Source organism: Megalops cyprinoides, chromosome 9 (genome assembly GCF_013368585.1).
Source record: "Megalops cyprinoides isolate fMegCyp1 chromosome 9, fMegCyp1.pri, whole genome shotgun sequence".
In the NCBI taxonomy this organism is placed as follows: Eukaryota; Metazoa; Chordata; class Actinopteri; order Elopiformes; family Megalopidae; genus Megalops; species Megalops cyprinoides.
The window spans coordinates 21,098,575-21,115,157 of record NC_050591.1 but is presented as its reverse complement, the minus strand read 5'-3'; the positions used below and the strand labels follow the sequence as shown (position 1 = coordinate 21,115,157).

Genomic DNA, 16,583 nt, shown 5'->3' with positions numbered 1-16,583 from the left:
ACATTCCTTATTCATTTTGATGTAAATAAACAGAAATCTTCTCAGGTATGTAACACTCCAAGAGAAAAATCAAATACTGTTAATTTACCTTGTACATGGGTGAACACATGTATTAAGGCATTTCATGTCTACCATTAGGTTTTAGCTAATGTAGCAAAACTATACCAAATGTTGGTTGAAAGGGTATTAGTTAAATTAAGAAGTACAACCAGCTTCATTACAATACTGCCCTTGGTATTGGAAAAAAAGGCTACACAACAACACAACAGAACATCTGCATGCCTAACAAATTTAAGATAAAAATTAGACAAGCAGACAGAGAAACAAACAGGCATGACAACAAAACACCCCACTATCTTTTATGGCCAAGGGGGTGATTATTCCACATACATTTAACATTTGAAGAGCAGCAGGGTGAATGTGCAGTTAAACAAACATTATGTGAATATTAGGAACATAATGAAGAGTGGCATTAAAATACCGTTTAAACCTACAATGAAGTAGGGCCACTTATTTCTCAGTGAGCTGCCTCTGCCTGGACACAATGAGCTCTTGTCTTCATAAGGTGTGTGGAAAGAGGCCTCTGTTATTACATTCACACACTGCACACCTGCCCTCTCTTGCCTCAGGAGCTGAGCCCCCCAGGTATGTGCTCCCTGAACCAAACACACATACACACAAACACACCTTGTCAGTTACACACTCCCATATGGACACACAAAAATAAATGTTATGCTTCTGCTTTCATTTCATAACACATAATGCTTTCCCAGCATAGAAATCACATGCTCTTATTCATATCCTTTTTGTTTAATACGGTATCCTTTTTTTTTTTTTTTTTTTTTTTTTTACTTTTTCTGTTTTCTCCCCAATTTGGAATTTCCAATTCCCCAAATTCTGGAATGTCCAATTTGTCATCATCGATGTTCGGTCCCATTGCACAACCCCCACTGTCAATCCGGGAGAGCATGGACAAGCACGTGCTTGAGACAAGTGATGTCAGCCGCTGCTTCTTTTCGCACTGCGGTCCACAAGCTAAGCTAGCACAGAGATTAGTCAGAGGAAGACATTTTTGTATGCAGCTTTGTCACATGGACCATAGGTGCCCAATTGACCAGCAGGGGTCACTGTTGCTAACGGGACCGAAGCCCCTGCCGATGTACTCACCCCTATCCCCGGCGGAACGAAGCCAATGTGTCACTGTCACTATCACTATCAGCTAGTGACACGGTCAGGTTCGAACCCGGACCATAGCGCTCAGTCTACACTCAGAACGAGTGCTTTTACTGACTGAACCACTTGGGAGCCCAATACGGTATCCTTCTTTTATTCTGGATGTCACTGGTATGTGTAGGGTGAGTCCGAAAGAAACATAAACTAGAAACAAAGCGGACTTTCCGAGGTATTGTAGGTTTCTAATTTGCTAGCAACAATATCTAGGGTCATATTGTGTCAAATATGTTAAATCACAAATTCCCCAAAGTAACGTGTCTGTCAGTTCATAGTTATTTTTATTTCTGTGTGATTATGTTTGTTATATTGTGCTGGATTGAGGTGCCAAGTATTATTTTACAGAAAATTGAACATGGAATCCTCCTGGCCTGTTTCCATCTTGTTCAATTTTTGTTAGTTTGGCCACTTCTGACTTGGGGTCTCATTACTATATCAGTTGCTTACACCTGGAAACTTATGCAGCAGACATATGTTTTGTGATGCCACTTCTCCCTAGCTAGCTATTTTACATGTGATCAGAACAAAGTCGTGACTTGGGAAATTTAGTTGCTCACATGCACTGCCACTCAAAAAGTTGTACACAAACCCCCATCTTGCTTAGATGACCTTGCCTTTACCAGTCCTGTATGGCAGCCCCTTCCCTTTTTGTTTTTTCTCCTTATTAAACTGTTTTACAATAATAAAGAACACTGTTAGGTAAAGCATCCACTGTTATCTGTGCCTCCTTTTACTGAGTCTTATATCGTAGTTTAATAACTCTGACGAAAAACCTACATACACAAATCGTGGGATTGTGCGTACACATGGTCCTACGGCAAGGTGTACACAAAGATTGATACATATGGCCCTTTGAGTGACTGAAATGACCCTAAGCAGTACTCATCTGTTTTTTTTGGGTCATAGGAGGAAAGCTGGCAGGGAGTTGGAATTTTACTGTTTTCTACATAGCGTAAGCAGAACAGGCCTGGGCATGGGAATTCTAAAAGTTTCCTTCTCATCAGAACAGTGTAAAATCTGGCAATGGGTTAATATAAAGTTTCAGTCAAACATTAGCATTAAAGTTTTCCAAAAAAAAAAAGCATCTGCGTTTCTTTCTGAGTTCCTTAAAGGTGAAAATTTGTTGTGGCACTCAGAATGTTATACTATGGTGTCATTATCAAAAATGGCTCTTTCAGTCATTTGGGTTGCCAACCCAAGGACAAGGTCTGTCTGGCTAACAAGCTTGCTTTCTATGTGCAAGTACTTGCCGTTAAACATCATTAGTACTTAGAAAGCTGAAAGGCTGCTGCCTCATGTTAGAATTAATACCCGTGATTTTAATGAACTGACAGAGGGAACTGGTATTGAGTTAGTCTGCCACATTCCATAGCGTTTGACAGAGGTAATTTGTCATTTCTTGCCAAGTTAGATTCTCTGGTGTCTTGGGTATCACTCACATGTCGTTATGTGCATCATTGGATAACAGCATCATTTATATTTATTTGAATTGGAAGGGGCTTCACCAAATTAATGTTTGGGTGGTTTATATTATGTATTTTTCACAATCTTGCCATAAATGTCACTTTGTCCTCCTAGAGGACACATTACAGGATTGTAGATAGTGTGAGCTTCGGTTGCATTTGCTGATGGCAGAGGATCAGAGAGCACAACAGCCAGCATGGGAGAGGAGGTGCCAGCTGGCTCTGTTGCTTTGCCCTTATATAGTCAGCGGCTTTACTCTTCGTAATTGTGTGGCTGAAAATATGACCAACGACGAAAATATTTATTGCAAAACAAAAAAGGTTGTGTAAAAGATTAGTAATAAAAAGAAAAATGCAAACTCCTCCCCTTCTTCATATTCTCCCTCTGCCTACTCCTCACAGGTGGGAAGAGGTAGCAGTGGTGCATAGAGAGAGTCCCCAGCTGGGTAGTCCTATTTGGAGAGGGCTCCTCAGGTGAGCATTGATTAGGGAGAAGGGAGCGAGCCAGTCAGCCAGTCTTTCCTGTCTTTGGGCCTTGGCTCTTTGCAGTGGATTTGTCCAACTGTCAGTGCTGCAGAGCCAGTTGTTTAAAGTGTTGACACTGCACCTCAGGTCCACCAGCTCTCTCTGCAGCGTGTCCAACCTGGCCTGCTAGAATTTCTAGAAGAGGAATGTTGTCCCCCCTCGGTGCCTGAAAAATCCCAGCCCTCGCAGCTGGAGTTGCCAGTGTAGAACACTCTGGGGCTGTGGTCACAGAAATAGGAAAAATCATTTACGTACTTCTATCACACAATATTTGCGTGTGTAGTCGAAGTTTTTATCGGTATGCAAGTGTGTGTGTGTGTGTGTGTGGGTGGGGGGAGTCCAAGCAGTCTGTATGTCTGTATTTTATCCCTGTATGCAGCCATTTACAACACAATAGCTAATGGCAGTAGTAGCAAGAATAGTAGCATGAAGGCAAGAATTATAAGACATAGTGGGGGAGATAGGTACATTTAACTTTGAGATGCCTTAACTTCAAGAATAATGCACATCTTTCAAAAATGACTTCATTTTACCTTACAGAATGGTGCCTTTTTTAATCACTGGGCTTTAAATACATGTGAATGCAGTCAGGGGTGTAATAACCTTACTTATCATGTGTGTGGCAGGTCTGCCTCAGAGACACACGGCTGGTAGGCAGGTCTTGGAGAGTATGCTTGTGCAAGGAATGGGCAATTGTTGAATTACCTCTTTACTCAAGGCTCACATCCTGTCTTTATTTCCTCCCTGGACAGAGTGTGCTGTGTCAGTTTAAGATATTGCTGTTTACTTTGCTTGTCATTGTAACAGCTGAATAATAAAGTGTAAAAAAATCAACATGTATACATACATATGTACACACATGCACAAATACTTTATAGTGATATAAAAGAAACCACACCAATTTTAGACACTTATGATAAAAAAACAACAACAAAAGTAAATTTGATCAGTTTTGTATTTATTAAACAATTTTTACTTTTTCAGCATCATTTGTTTTCTGGTGTTTTTCTCAGGTTTAAGCAAGACAATATAGCATTTTGGTGCAAAAATACAGAGCAGGAGTCCAAAAGCAGAGGCCAGAATGGCAAATATGTGTACAGCCACAGTGTACTTTCCTGATGTGCTCACATACACAGGGATGAAGGTGATCCACACAGCAAAAAATATGAGCATGCTGAAAGTAATGAACTTGGCTTCATTGAAATTATCAGGCAGTTTCCTGGCCAGAAAGGCCATCATGAAACATAAGCAAGCCAAGAACCCTATGTAACCCAGCACACACCAGAATCCCACCTCTGACCCCACAGCACATTCCACAATAATTTTGGCAGTTTGATACCTGGTGTTGTGGGCAGCATAGGGTGGTTTAGTTGTCAGCCAGACCAGGCAGATCACAACCTGCACAGAGGTGCACAAGAAAACGCTGGCCCTCTGCTGGGCCGGACCAAACCATCTCATGACATTGTTACCAGGAAGTGTGGCCCTGAAGGCCATCAAGACAACCAGGGTCTTGGCTAGAATGCAGGAGATGCAGAGAGCAAAACTTATCCCGAAAGCAGTGTATCTGATCCTACAGAACCAGTCTGTGGGCTCTCCAATAAATGCCATCCCTATCAGGAAGCAAATCCCCAAGAAAAGCAGCAGAAGGAAGCTCAGCTCCATATTGTTGCCACGGACAACTGGCGTGTTTCTGTGTACAAAGAGCACTCCTGAGACTGCCACAGTGGCACAGGCTCCAACAACAGAGACAGCACAGAGAATAACTCCCATTAAGTCATGATAGGACAGGAACTCCATGGCTTTGGGGATGCACAAGTCTCTGTCTTGGTTGGGCCATGTCTCCACTGTACATTTCTTGCAGTCCACAGAGTCTGTTGAAGGGAGGCAGAAAAAACATCTAGTAATGGGTATTGTCAAAGGAATGTCTACTTGGGATTTTAAATTAAATTAGCCTCTTTGTGTGGCTGTTTTGAAAGCACTGCGAATGGGAATGCTTTTATGACAAAGATCCAAGGGTCAGCTATGCATCTACCTGTTTCATTGCTGATCTCCCCTTCAGCACATGGTATGCAGTCATAGCAGCAGATAGGCTGTCCCTTGCGAGTAGCCTTTCTGGAACCTGGTGGGCAATGTTCACTGCACATTGACTGGGGTGCCTAAGGAGGAATCCCGTCCGCACACATATGGTTACACATGGGCAACACATGCAGCCTGCACTGCAGCCAGCACACAAACTGCAAGTTAATGAGATGGGTTTAAACACAGACCAACATTACATTATTAAACAGAGAATAACTGCATAAATACACAATCCCAAAACAGAGTTGATAAATGATGTATGAACATCACAAAAGAGTGTTGATACAATGAATACACAACCCAAAAGAGTCAGTATACAGTAAATCCACTGAAAAAAAGAATGTTGCATAAATGGCAGTGTTGTATAACTTTTGAATAGTGTTCATGAAAGTCATATATGTTTAGCACAAACATTGCATAATAAGCTAAGCAACAAAGCAATGATAGTTTTGGTTTAAATAAAATCACTTTAGTCAGTGAACAACATTGCATGTGTCTTTATAGGACTGCCTCTTGAAAACAGTGAAAAGAAATACTGTTTTGCCCCTATATCTCAAACAATAATAGCACATTTATTCCTTATGGACAGAGATCAGAGTTTTTCTGATGTCACACATGATGTTCAATATGGAAAAGACTTTGTGAAAATGCTAGACTGCCATTCTTATATCTGTCAAATGGAAAACCTGTTGCATTCCAGCATTGACCCAGTGCAGATTTCCCAATACAGTTACCCAAGGAGAGAGGGACAGGATGAACAGACAGAATGCAGAGCACCTGGAAAGCAGGGAGAAAGGACAAACCTGCGGGCCTCTGTGAAACCAAATAGCTGACTCGTTTATGATAAGGTCCTTCTCTCCACCCTTAGAGGCATCGTAGTACCCAACCTTCACCAGCTGGAGGGAGCCATCATCCCCCTCGTGCCAATTCAAGAGGTCATAGGATGCAATGGGATCCCCATTCTCATTGAAGCTGATCTCTTCTCCCAGAATGTTGAACCTGACCTGTTTCATGTATTGAAAAAGCTGCAAGACAATATCAAGGCAAAAATGAGGGATAATACTGATACATCCTGCCTTTGAGAATCATCTGTTGATTTCTTCACAGTAGTGATAACAATAAGTACAGAGAAAATAGTAATTAAATTTATGCAGAGTAGGTATTTTTTGCCAGATCTGACAGTATTTTTACAGAAGGGAATCCTCAGCTCAGTCACCACTGACAAGTAGCACCCGTATTGGCAGTCCATTAACCTGTCCAAATGCTCACTAAAACAAATCAGTTGTTGTGGACAGATAGGATGATTAAGCCACTTGAGTGATCTAGTGACAAAGATTTTATATGTCATAAAAATCAGTTTATCAAAATGGCTCCCAAAAACCTTTAATGGTGCTAGAGATTTTTTTTTTATTTTATGTAGTTTGATATAGTTTTAAATGAAAAGAAATCGATGGAAACACCAGTGCAAGACATACCATAAATACACTTTTTTTTTGTTTCATGACAGGAGTAGTTGAAAATCTTCCTTTTCTGAATAGTTCTAGCTTATGGGTTCACAAGATTTCTGAAACTATGTCCCCTCGAGGCATGCAAAAGTATGGATAATGAGGTAAAACACAGACCCACCTGCCAAGGCACAACACGTTTAGGGTCAGCACAGCTCCCATTGAGGAAGGGGCCTTTCCCTGTAATACAGGTGCTCATATTGTGCAGCGCATGTGCAATGAGGTAGACAGCTTTGTAGACATTGTAAGACACTCTGAGCTGGGAAACGTCTGCGTACACTGAGTGCACCTGCTCCAGGCTTTCCAGTCCAGTGCAAGGCTTCCTGCGAAGGGTAGTATTGCTATTGCCATGTACATGGGTGTTCAGGGACCCATTCAGCCTGCAGTCAAATGTTTCCTCCCAGAACTCTGAGAGCACAGGAGACCTGAGGGCATGGGAGGGTCTGAATCTGGTTAGAAAATTCTTCAGACCTGGAATTTCAGCCCTGCGAATCCCGAACCCCAGCGTTCCGATCAACAGGTCTCGGAAGTCACCCCACAGGGAATTGCCTGTGGACCACGCTTCACTAGCAATCCACTGCATGTCTGTGATGTTTTGACGTTTGCATTCTTGCAAAATATAGTGCAGCTCTGGCTCCCCAGAAAAACACAAGATGACTTTGGCTGAAGATCTCTTGATTACTTGTGCCAGTTTAAAGACAGATTCCTTCGATAGGTGCAGGGGATAGTAGTGAACATAAGCAGCACACACACCAAACACAGCAGACTCCTCCAAGAACAGCTGTACAGCGAAGCGAGCATAGTCAGAATCTCCTCCTATCACGCCTAACCATGTCCAGCCAAAGTGACTGACAAGCTTAGCGATTGCCTTTACCTGAAAAACATCACTTGGCATTGTCCTCATAAAAGTAGGAAACTCTTTACGGTCACTGAGGCAATTGCAAGAGGCAAAGTAGCTCACCTAGACGGTAAGAGTTAAGAGAAAGACAGTAAATGTTATGCAGTTTAATTAAAAATGTCTTCATATTACCTTTGTTTTAACAATCCCACAATAAACCAATAAAGGAAAAAAAGAGGAAATAATAATTAATTGCAGAGACTGTTAAAAGATCTCACCATGGGGATTTGAAAGGACCCCAAAGTTCTGAGAACAGCCATTGTCACTCCTGAAGCTGCATCTCCAATTATTACAGGGGACACAGATCTGCGCAGTCCAGCACAGCTGGAGCTTATGTTCTGCTCAGGTTGCCCATTCACAAGGATGAGGGAACTTTTCAATGAGGCTGGAATGTCATCGCAGCTGTCCTGCATGTGGTATCCCAGCTTCAGACGGGGAAGTAGATCCTGATTTTGATTTATCTCCTCCACAGCAAAAGCCATTGTTTGCATCCATTGTAGAGCTCTGGCACTAAAACTGAAGCAAAGAACAGTCATGCAATAGGAGCAATAGGAATAAAATGCACTCTATTCTCAGTGAAGGTTTTGCTGATAGAAAAAGTTATTTTATCATTTATGCTGTCAAGTTGAATGCACAGTAGCAGTAAAAATTGAATGCAGATGAGAAGAATAACATCAGAGTAATAATTATATATGCATATATGCAATAAAACATGTTGTTTTACTTACTACATGTAACTAGGTGGCTGTGGTCTTCTCTGATAGGATGTTGAAACTGGTATTTGATTGGAGTGCAGTGGAAAGAGACCACCCAGAACAACATCTCCTTCCTCATAGAAGCCATGAAGGTCTGCTTCTCCTTGAAAGACACACTCAGCTTGAACTATGGTTCTGGTGTTTGCAGCAGCCAGAAAGATCAGCAACATATAGAAGACCTGAACAGAGAAGAGCGCCATCGCTACTTGAGGCTGGAGGGGAGTGAGGGTTCTGTTATTTATAAGCCCATGAGAATGAGGAGGCTCGATCAGGTTGTGACGAATTCCATTCCACCTGGGGCTGGAATGGTTTATTGGATGGCATGCTTATCTTTCACAAAATTGGAACACTGCACCATTCAGTTGTAGAATCCTTATTTTAAATGGTGAAGTATTGCTTAAGTAATATACTAAACTGAATAACTTAATGATATAAAAGATTATGGTTACTCCTGGGTGATTCTTCCAGACAGGTTTCTGTTTGTTAGCAATAAATGTAAGTCAACAAAAAAAGAAAAAAATTGTGATAATGTTGTTCCTTGTAGATGGACTTGTACACACCCATTCTCTGCCTCACAAAGTACCCTGAGCATCTATTGGTTCTATTTTCTGAACTAAAAAATAATCAGTTTAAATTTATGACATCATTATCCCCCTTGTATGTGACAAGGTTACTTTTAACACATGTGGAACAAAATGGAAATCCATTAGTCTAGCACTGCTTTCTGATAGGTTATACAAACAAATCAGAAACAACAATAGCTGTGACGATAACTACGTCTCCCTGATGAGGTTATGATTCGCAGATGACTGCGCCTTTAGTTTTGGGTCAGACATGCATGTACTGTATATTCACAGTAAACCTGTCCCACACTAGGTGGCAGTCAAACCACAAACAAACTTGTTTCACTGTCAACACTGCTGGAGTATTATGGACTTTGGGGAATGGGCAGGGTTTATTTCAAAGACTGGTTAGTTCATCTCTACCCCCTCCTGGGCAGTTAAGCACAGACAATATGATCCCTCAGGATAAGGAACATGGAGGAAAAGCCCAGGGTACCTCCTAAGTGGTTTTCTTTTACACCCCCCCCCCCCACACACACACACACACACACACACACACATACACAGATTCACAGATGAAGATCACACTCTACCACTGTGCTGGGGTATCCTTAACATACATGAACAGACTGTTGCTTAAAGTTATGATAAGCACAATGCAGGATCTATACAGCTTTTTGTTGTTGTTTATTTTAATTTTATCTATAAATCCCTTAACCTCTCTATACAAGAAGGCACCAGTGTGTTGCTAAATCATTCCTCACCTTGAAAATGAAGGAAAGTGATTCAAAATCTTTTTATCCACTTACTGAGTTATTGAGTATCTTTTTCTAGGGGTGTTTTGCATCAGGTCACAAATTGGCATTGAATAAAGACCTCCCCTATTACTTCTATAAAGAGCTCCTGTGGCCTCGCAAATCTTGGAGGCATCTGAAGGAGGAGTTTGTTCGGTTTGTAGTAGTCAGTCATGAGCATGTGGTTGGCACAATGAATTAGTAGTGCTTACAGACTCTGTAGAACATCATGGTAAAAAAGGAAATCAAATAAAAAGGAATTTAAAAGATACTACTGATATTTTCCCATATTACCCTACTGATAGATTTCCAACAAATCCTATAGACCAGAAACCACAACAATAAACCACAACATCTGCAAAGCAATTTGCAATGTTATAACGAAGCCTATACTTCCAGAAAAATGTTAAAAGATAACATACTTCAATAAGCATATCAGAAATGATCTAAGAGGAAAACCTGACATTTTTTCTTTGTAGTTACATGCAGACTTTAAGAGGATCCTTTGTCATTTTTAACAGAGTAGCCCATGTGTGCATTTGAATGATTTAATTTAAAACATGTTAAATTAATCTATGAATGATTGCAAAGATAAGAAATATTCTCTTTTCTCCAAGTCCCATATGGGCCCTCTCATACCTGGGCTCTGTGCCTCTGAGCTTTGTCTAAGGGGAATGCGGTGACGATGAAGTCCAATGAGATACAGAGCATAATGAGATGCATAGAGGACAGGCTGGTGTATAAGACAGCACTCTCCTCTCTGCACTCCTCTGTATGGGACCAGTCTGGCTGAAGATGACTCTGCTGTTTGTGTGGTCCCTGTTATACACAGTCTCTGCCCTCACTCCTGCCAGCACAGCCCCTGTTCCATCCTGTTCTCTGCTGGGTCACTTTGAGCCAGGGTTCCAGGCTGATGGAGACTTCATCATTGGAGGGCTTATCCCCATGCATTACAGAGTGGAGCCACCAGACCAGAACTTCACTTACAAACCAGCAACTTCAGAATGTCGAGAGTGAGTTCAGACTGTTTCTCATGTGAAGGTTGAATAACTATCTTCCGCTTGAAAGAGCCATGCAAAACCCTGTTGGTGGTCTCTGTTTAGATTCGATCCCAGATCTTTCCGCTGGGCTCAGACCATGAGGCTGGCTGTTGAGGAGATTAACAAGAGTCCAAACCTGCTGCCGAACCACACACTGGGATACAAGATCTATGACTCATGTGCAACCCATGTGGCAGCACAACGGGCAGTTCTGGGAATTCTGAATGGACCAGCTGAAACCCCAAATTCTGTGTGTTCTGGTGCATCTCCAGTTTTGGCTGTGGTTGGAGATTCAGGATCATCTCAGTCCATTGTTGTCTCTAGAACACTGCAGCCCTTCAGAATTCCAATGGTGAGTTTATTTTGTCAGATGATCTCTTCTGCTCTGATTTTCATTATTAAATGAAATGGATTTTTGAATTAAATGCATGGGCTTTGTAACAACGAATCTGTTTTCATGTTTTCATGGGAAACACCTTCTCTTCTACTACTTCTTTCCTGCTGTGTATATTCCAGTTATAGCAGGCAAAGAGTGTTCACACAGTACATACTATAAGCTTATAGATTTATAATATTTAAGATTTGCTAGATTTAATATGATGATGAGCTGTAAGATAAAAAAATATACTGCCATGAAATGTTTTTCAGTGCTTCTTAGTTGTAAACTGTTGGAGGAATCAATCAAAACTGAGTGCTTTGCATGCTGTATATGTATTAATTAAACATATTAAACTAAAATTAATCTGATTCCTTCATGGAGTGAAAAGAATACAAAACAGGAATGGCAGAAAACACACAGGAGCCTTGATGCCTGTGAGGCTACAACTGTTCAGTTATTTCCACATACACACATCAGCAGAGAACAAGACTATAGTGTTCCAGTTCAGCTTTAACTTTACAAATATAACCTGATAGTGAGACCTACAATGCACTCCATATCTAAGCCAGAGGCAAACTTAAGTTATTACACTTGGTGGCCAGAATTCATACAAATGCAGTTTAATCATTGAGTACAAATCCTGTTAAAATTACATTCTGAGACATACCAAGTTAAAAATGAAATGACATTTCTTCTTCTATAAAAACCCCATTACTAATATGATTCCATGAACAGATCTTGTTTCTAGTCATATGAAATTCAATATTTCATCCTTTGATAAATTTATCACTTGTGTGTTAATCCAGCCCCAAATACTGTACTGGAACAACAGGTCAGTTAGCAGTTATTTTATATTACATAAGAAATTGCAAAATACAGTTTCAGACCAGATTAGATTTTATTCAGATATAACATAGATGACAACTTCAAATAATATCTTCAAATAATATAAATGTGAAATATTATGTCAAATAATATAAAGTAAAAAAGAATACAATCACAACACCGAATTTTTTTTTTTTTTTGAGCAAGACCTCAATACTTTTTTGTGCAAGACATTGTTAGTAAAGACAGACATTATATAATAAGTACAACTCTTTTACTAGTATTTTAACTTTTTCTTATTTCATTTTAGATCAGTTATTTTTCAACTTGTGCCTGCCTCAGCAATAGAAAAGCATTCCCGACATTTTTTAGAGTGATTCCAAATGATGACTACCAGGTGAAAGCCATCGCTCATCTCCTGCGACGATTTGGTTGGACATGGATAGGTGTCGTCACTGAAGATGACGAATATGGGAGGTCTGCTGTACAGGGCCTGCTGAAGGAAATCAAAAACACGGGTGTGTGTTTGGCTTACCAGAGAATGATCCCCAAAGTGTACAGTCGGGAGAAGATTCTTGAAATTCTTGATGTGATGAAACGCTCCACTGCAAGGGTGGTTATCAGCTTTGCTGCTGAAGGTGAGCTGTACCCCTTCCTGAGAGAGTACATGGATCAGAATATCACTGGGATCCAGTGGATCGCCAGTGAAGCCTGGGTAACAGCATCTGTGTTCACAGGCAGTGAGTTCTACCCATTTCTGGGTGGTACCATTGGGTTTGCAGTCCGGCAAGGGCAGATTCCTGGACTTAGAAACTACCTGATGAGTGTGGACCCACTGAGGTACCCAAATAACCCTCTGGTGCATGAGCTGTGGGGTGCTTTGTACGGTTGCTCTCTCTACCCCTCCGACAGCATGGCCCAGGCATCCTCCCAGCTACCTCCCTGCTCAGGGCATGAGCCCCTGCAAGAGAAGCACTCTGCCTACATGAACACCTCCAGCCCTCGCATATCATATACTGTGTACAAAGCTGTGTACGCCATTGCTCACGCCCTGCACAACCTGGTCAGCTGTGAGCCTGGGGAAGGACCCTTCCAAAACTCCACATGTGCTGATGCCACAAACATTCATCCGTGGGAGGTAAGAGCTCACCCCACTAATTGTATAAAAAATTTGTGGTTGCTTTTTTTCCTATTTTGTCTGAATTTGTATTTTGTGTGTGTTGTGCAAATACCTTAAATTTGTGACAGACCAGTCTTCTTTTTTTGGGCTGTCATTCTACACTCGGTGGGTCAATTTCAGGTAATTACAACTTGGCATTTTACTGTATTATAACCACCTGTATTTCAAGCTGCATATTGCATTGTATCTGCATTTGAAAATAGATATATAATGCAATATAATTACAATAAATGCATTTTTACAAAGTCTTTTGTAGGGATTTATATGGTGTCTCTGGAGGATTTTTTACTTGGTTTCATTAAATGTATAATGACTGTTTTATCATGTAAAAGCTTCAGCAGTATCTTCAAGACGTTTCCTTCACAATTTCTGGGGAAGAAATTGACTTTGATGAAAATGGAGATTCAATTCCATCTTATGATCTGATCAATTGGCAAAGAGGGGCAGCTGGAAAGATTGAGTTTGTCAATGTGGGACTGTATGATGGAGCAAGGGAGGCTGGGAAAGAGCTCTTCATCCAGGAGGATGCGATCATATGGGCAGGCCACCAAAGAGAGGCAAGCTGCACACAGTGTGTACAATATATCTGTACTTTGTTTTAGATATATTATTTGAATACTTTTCCCACATCAGACTATTTTCCATATTCTCAGAGCTGGCTGCATTTGTTAAGTGAACAGTGAATTTAAAATGTACACAAAATAATTTGGTTTCACTTCCTGTATGACAGTGTTTGTTTTCTACCAGGGCAATGATGTAAGATCTCAAAAAGAATACTCACAGTTAGTGAGTTAAACACAGTAATGAAGAATTCTGTCCCTTTTAGCCCAATGCATTGTATACTTAAAATCAAACTAAATTAAATTAAATCTGGTTGCAGGAATATATAGTTTTATACTGTGAGTTTCACTACATAATATTTTGTGCTTTTTTAAATCAGTACATGTTTGTTAAATCTTAATTTATGTATTTCCTGATATACAGTATGATACAATGCATTTGGATGTTTTCTCACAGGCAGGTAAAAATCTGTATTTACAGTTTCTCAGGGAGGTAAAGGAGTTCAGGATTATTCTCATCAACGGGTAAAGGTGTTTGCAGTAACACCAGGTAATGCTCCCCCATGGACAGGTGCTGGTGTCTGTGTGCAGTGACAGCTGTGCTCCAGGAACCAGGAAGGCAGTCCGTCGTGGGGAGCCTCTGTGCTGCTTTGATTGTGTACCATGTGACGATGGCAAGATTAGTAATGAGAGAGGTAGGGAACTTAACTTTTCACTCAAAGTCTATCTCTGCAGGTTTTCTTTTCAAAAATGTTATTGTGTCAATTACTTTCCCTCTTTAGATTCAATAGATTGCTCACCCTGTCCTGAAGATTACTGGTCCAATCAGGCCAGAACAGAATGCATACCCAAAGCAGTTGAGTACCTCACCTATGATGCAATGGGGTTGACCTTAACTGTTGTAGCTGTGGTAGGAGCCTGCCTCACTATTGTTGTTCTGGCAGTGTTCCTCTACCACAGAAACACTCCAATTGTCAGAGTCAATAACTCAGAGCTGAGCTTCTTCATCCTGCTCTCTCTGACCCTGTGCTTCCTGTGTGCACTGGTGTTCATTGGAGAGCCCACACCATGGTCCTGCATGCTGCGCCATACTGCCTTCAGCATCACTTTCTCCCTCTGCATCTCCTGTATCCTGGGGAAGACTCTGGTGGTTCTGGCTGCCTTCACAGCCACCAGGCCAGGAAACAACATCATGAAGTGGCTGGGACCCAAACAGCAGAGGGTCATCATCTCTGCCTGCACCTTTGTACAAGTGATAATCTGTGCAGTGTGGCTGATCACTGCCCCTCCATTCCCCTACAAAAACACACGGTATCAACGGTCCAGAATAATCCTAGAGTGCAGTGTGGGTTCTGACCAAGCCTTCTGGTGTGTTCTGGGGTATATTGGGCTCCTGGCTGCCCTGTGTTTTGTCTTGGCTTTTCTTGCCAGGAAGCTCCCAGGCAATTTTAACGAGGCCAAGTACATCACCTTCAGTATGCTGATATTCTGTGCTGTGTGGCTGGCTTTTATACCTGCTTATGTCAGCTCACCTGGAAAGTTCACAGTAGCTGTGGAGATCTTTGCAATTCTAGCATCTAGTTTTGGTCTGCTACTGTGTTTATTTGCTCCGAAATGTTACATCATTTTATTGAAACCACATAAAAATACAAAACAACATCTCATGGGAAAGAAATAAATGAATGTTGTGTTGGAATAGTAACTACTGCTCTGTGTACAGCAAATAACAGTTTTGTGTAAAAGAGTAGAAGGGTTTCTCAATTACAGTCTAACTAGCCAGCTATGTTACCACGCTGCTGAATGTTCCAGGTGGTAAACTTATCTGATGATAAGAGCATGTGGCAATGAAGCAAGCTTACAGTGCAACTAAATAAGTAGCATAGCATGGGACAGCAGTGTGGTGTACAGGCAAGGAGAAGAGCTCATAAACCCAAATGGTGTCAGCTTGATGCCCAGGGAGGCCACTGCTGTTGTACTCATTACATTACATTACATTATTGGCATTTAGCAGATGCTCTTATCCAGAGTGACTTACATCAGTTACAGTTTTTTTTACAATGTTATACATATATACAGCTAGATATTTACTGAGACACTTGTGGATTAAGTACCTTGCTCAAGGATCCAACACAACGACTCCTGCTCCTTAACCACTACAGAACACTGCCGTGCAGTGTACTCTTGGGTAACATAAAAAGGAAGCTATAATGGCAAGAGGATTTGTTAAGCTAATGTAATGTAAAAACAATATAGATCTGTTTAATAAAAAACAGAGGATAAAATGTATTAACATATGTTTTCATTCATTTGCTGACGCACCATTTATACACACACACACACACACACACACACACACACACAAACACATATGCCCACTGTGCCACACATCACAAAAAATGAAAAATAAACATATTGGTTAATTGGTTGAATTGGTTGAAAAAATGTTATATAATAATAGTGCCTTGCACAGAGCAAACTCTTATTTAATAAGTTAATAAGTAATAAATTTTATTCCAGAAAACACAAGGGTCACATTTGTTGACACCTTTATGCCATCATTGAAATAAAAGGAAGTATGTCATTTAAGAAGACTCTGAAAAGAGGTTAATTTGTAATTTGTTCATTTGTTAATTTGTAAAAACTGTATGTGAATGACAATGGAAAGCATCTCGTCTGATTAGATGTAATGTATCTAGATGCAGAACTACATGTAAAAATGTAACTTTGGACCTGTTATTTAACATTTTGTTTGGTGTATGTGCTTCTGTTAAAATACTAAGGATAACT

The 16,583-nt window shown here is 40.8% G+C and overlaps 2 protein-coding genes across 2 annotated transcripts in view; one reads left to right on the top strand and one right to left on the bottom strand.

Annotated features, from left to right (window-relative positions):
- Positions 1–4,190: 4,190 nt before the first annotated feature.
- The window catches only part of LOC118782752 (extracellular calcium-sensing receptor-like), a 77,225-nt gene continuing 64,832 nt past the window's right edge, over positions 4,191–16,583 (bottom strand). The window contains exons 6-9 of the mRNA XM_036536297.1: positions 6,924–7,763; positions 6,101–6,322; positions 5,251–5,374; positions 4,191–5,089 (exon numbers count right to left, since the gene is read on the bottom strand). Coding sequence (XP_036392190.1) covers positions 4,191–5,089; positions 5,251–5,374; positions 6,101–6,322; positions 6,924–7,763 — 2,085 coding nt within the window. The remainder of the gene's footprint in view (positions 5,090–5,250; positions 5,375–6,100; positions 6,323–6,923; positions 7,764–16,583) is intronic.
- LOC118782771 (extracellular calcium-sensing receptor-like) lies at positions 10,710–15,474 on the top strand. The gene is made up of 6 exons (XM_036536317.1): positions 10,710–10,825; positions 10,916–11,204; positions 12,367–13,194; positions 13,569–13,793; positions 14,368–14,491; positions 14,579–15,474. The coding sequence occupies exons 1-6, from the start codon at positions 10,758–10,760 to the stop codon at positions 15,472–15,474; spliced, it is 2,430 nt and encodes an 809-aa protein (XP_036392210.1). The 5' UTR covers positions 10,710–10,757.

Coding starts and splice junctions, on each gene's coding strand:
- LOC118782771 (XM_036536317.1), top strand. CDS start 10,758: ATGCATTACAGAGTGGAGCCACCAGACCAGAACTTCACTTACAAACCA. Junction 10,826..10,915: donor GCAACTTCAGAATGTCGAGA/GTGAGTTCAGAC, acceptor GTCTCTGTTTAG/ATTCGATCCCAGATCTTTCC. Junction 11,205..12,366: donor AGCCCTTCAGAATTCCAATG/GTGAGTTTATTT, acceptor ATTTCATTTTAG/ATCAGTTATTTTTCAACTTG.